Raw genomic sequence first — 2,925 nt, forward strand, 5'->3', positions numbered from 1 at the left:
TAACCTCTCTGTATGTTGGTTTTCCCATCTGTAAATGGGCATATGGGGGACCGGTGTCCCACACACGGCAGGACTGAAATGCTGTGAAAAGAATAAAGACTCCCTGCAGTCCCTGGGCAGTCCAAAGATTTAGATCCCATGGGGGGTCAGGCTGCAACTGCCATAACTCCAGACCTGGGCTCTGGACTCCCTGCCCAGTGCTCTCTCCCTGTAGCACCCACATATCTCCAGTTCAGCCAAGAGAACAGAAAGTCCTGAGGTCCCAGGTCTGCCAGGATAGAGAGACAGAGGAAGGACGGGGAAATAGGGAGAGAAAAAACAGGCCAGGCCCCCGGAGCCTGTCCCAGCCTCCCATACCCCCTCCCTCAGGGGCTGGCACTCTCCTACCTGCTTAACCCCCAGCTCCGAAAGGCCCCCGCAGGCCTGTGGGCACCCAGCTCCTGAATTAAGTTTGCCTTGGTGCCCAGCGGCCCGATGCCCACTGACCCTCCTTCACCAGGGGAGGACACAGCAGTGTGGTTCCCCAGCAGCTACCACAGCCGTCCAAGCCCCCAGGAGCCTCTGGGCCTGGGCTGCCCAGCCACTCCTTCCCTGGGTCCCAGGAGCCCTAAGGGCAGAAATCTGCTCAGACCAGGGTCCTGCCTAACACCTCAGACAGGAGCTTCTGGGGACCCAGATGTCCACACCCAGCCCGGGAAGTGGGCAGCAAGTCCCCCAGCGGCCCGCCCGTCACCCTGAAAGCCATGCACGGGTAAAACGGGCTGCCGGCCTGGGAAATAAAGGGCGGTGTGAGGAACCCCAGCGGGCCCCACACTGTGCCCCGAGGGTAACGGGCTGTGTGCGGGCACAGAGCCAACCACCAGGTGAATCCCAAGTGGGAACGCCAGATGGCACATGCGGCTGGCTGCCAGGTGTGGGCACGGGGGCCAGGGGCTGCCCCCCCCGGGACAGCAGGTGCGGCTGGCTGCCAGGTGTGGGCACGGGGGCCAGGGGCTGCCCCCCCCGGGACAGCAGGTGCGGCTGGCTGCCAGGTGTGGGCACGGGGGCCAGGGGCTGCCCCCCCCCCCGGGACAGCAGGTGCGGCTGGCTGCCAGGTGTGGGCACGGGGGCCAGGGGCTGCCCCCTTCGGGACAGCAGGTGCGGCTGGCTGCCAGGTGTGGGCACGGGGGCCAGGGGCTGCCCCCTTCGGGACAGCAGGTGCGGCTGGCTGCCAGGTGTGGGCACGGGGGCCAGGGGCTGCTCCCCCCCCCGGGACAGCAGGTGCGGCTGGCTGCCAGGTGTGGGCACGGGGGCCAGGGGCTGCCCCCCCCCGGGACAGCAGGTGCGGCTGGCTGCCAGGTGTGGGCACGGGGGCCAGGGGCTGCCCCCCCCCGGGACAGCAGGTGCGGCTGGCTGCCAGGTGTGGGCACGGGGACCAGGGGCTGCCCCCTTCGGGACAGCAGGTGCGGCTGGCTGCCAGGTGTGGGCACGGGGACCAGGGGCTGCCCCCTTCGGGACAGCAGGTGTGGGCACGGGGGCCAGGGGCTGCCCCCTTCGGGACAGCAGGTGCGGCTGGCTGCCAGGTGTGGGCACGGGGACCAGGGGCTGCCCCCTTCGGGACAGCAGGTGTGGGCACGGGGGCCAGGGGCTGCCCCCTTTGGGACAGCAGGTGCGGCTGGCTGCCAGGTGTGGGCACGGGGGCCAGGGGCTGCCCCCCCCCGGGACAGCAGGTGCGGCTGGCTGCCAGGTGTGGGCACGGGGGCCAGGGGCTGCTCCCCCCCCCGGGACAGCAGGTGCGGCTGGCTGCCAGATGTGGGCACGGGGGCCAGGGGCTGCTCCCCCCCCCGGGACAGCAGGTGCGGCTGGCTGCCAGGTGTGGGCATGGGGGCCAGGGGCTGCCCCCCCCCCGGGACAGCAGGTGCGGCTGGCTGCCAGGTGTGGGCACGGGGACCAGGGGCTGCCCCCTTCGGGACAGCAGGTGCGGCTGGCTGCCAGGTGTGGGCACGGGGACCAGGGGCTGCCCCCTTCGGGACAGCAGGTGTGGGCACGGGGGCCAGGGGCTGCCCCCCCCGGGACAGCAGGTGCGGCTGGCTGCCAGGTGTGGGCACGGGGGCCAGGGGCTGCCCCCCCCCGGGACAGCAGGTGCGGCTGGCTGCCAGGTGTGGGCACGGGGACCAGGGGCTGCCCCCTTCGGGACAGCAGGTGCGGCTGGCTGCCAGGTGTGGGCACGGGGACCAGGGGCTGCCCCCTTCGGGACAGCAGGTGTGGGCACGGGGGCCAGGGGCTGCCCCCCCCCGGGACAGCAGGTGCGGCTGGCTGCCAGGTGTGGGCACGGGGGCCAGGGGCTGCCCCCCCCGGGACAGCAGGTGCGGCTGGCTGCCAGGTGTGGGCACGGGGACCAGGGGCTGCCCCCTTCGGGACAGCAGGTGTGGGCACGGGGGCCAGGGGCTGCCCCCCCCGGGACAGCAGGTGCGGCTGGCTGCCAGGTGTGGGCACGGGGACCAGGGGCTGCCCCCCCCGGGACAGCAGGTGCGGCTGGCTGCCAGGTGTGGGCACGGGGGCCAGGGGCTGCCCCCCCCCGGGACAGCAGGTGCGGCTGGCTGCCAGGTGTGGGCACGGGGGCCAGGGGCTGGCCCCCCCCCGGGACAGCAGGTGCAGCTGGCTGCCAGGTGTGGGCACGGGGGCTAGGGGCTGGCCCCCCCCCCCCGGGAGAGCAGGTGCGGCTCGTGCGCGACAGAGGGCCCTGAACCTGCGGCTTGACAGGGCCACACTCCCACACGGGACCCACGCAGCCAAACGCCCCAGCGCCACAAGGCACTGTGGGTCCCTCCCGCTCAGCCAGAGGCAAGCTGGGGCACAGACAGGGCAAGGCCGGAGAGATGGGGTGCAGATGGCGGGGAAGGAGGCCCAGAGACAGACGGGAGCTCAGAAAGCTCCGCTCGGGCT

The 2,925-nt window shown here is 72.2% G+C and overlaps 1 protein-coding gene across 1 annotated transcript; it reads left to right on the plus strand.

The window, feature by feature from the left end:
• The first annotated feature begins 894 nt into the window (after window positions 1-894).
• LOC122119106 (collagen alpha-1(III) chain-like) lies at window positions 895-2,667 on the plus strand. Its single transcript, XM_042693048.1, has one exon. The coding sequence runs from the start codon at window positions 895-897 to the stop codon at window positions 2,665-2,667; it is 1,773 nt and encodes a 590-aa protein (XP_042548982.1).
• The last annotated feature ends 258 nt before the right edge of the window (window positions 2,668-2,925 follow it).

The sequence above is a fragment of the Dipodomys spectabilis genome, unplaced genomic scaffold, assembly GCF_019054845.1.
Source record: "Dipodomys spectabilis isolate Male_0828 unplaced genomic scaffold, ASM1905484v1 ptg000163l, whole genome shotgun sequence".
Lineage (NCBI taxonomy): Eukaryota > Metazoa > Chordata > Mammalia > Rodentia > Heteromyidae > Dipodomys > Dipodomys spectabilis.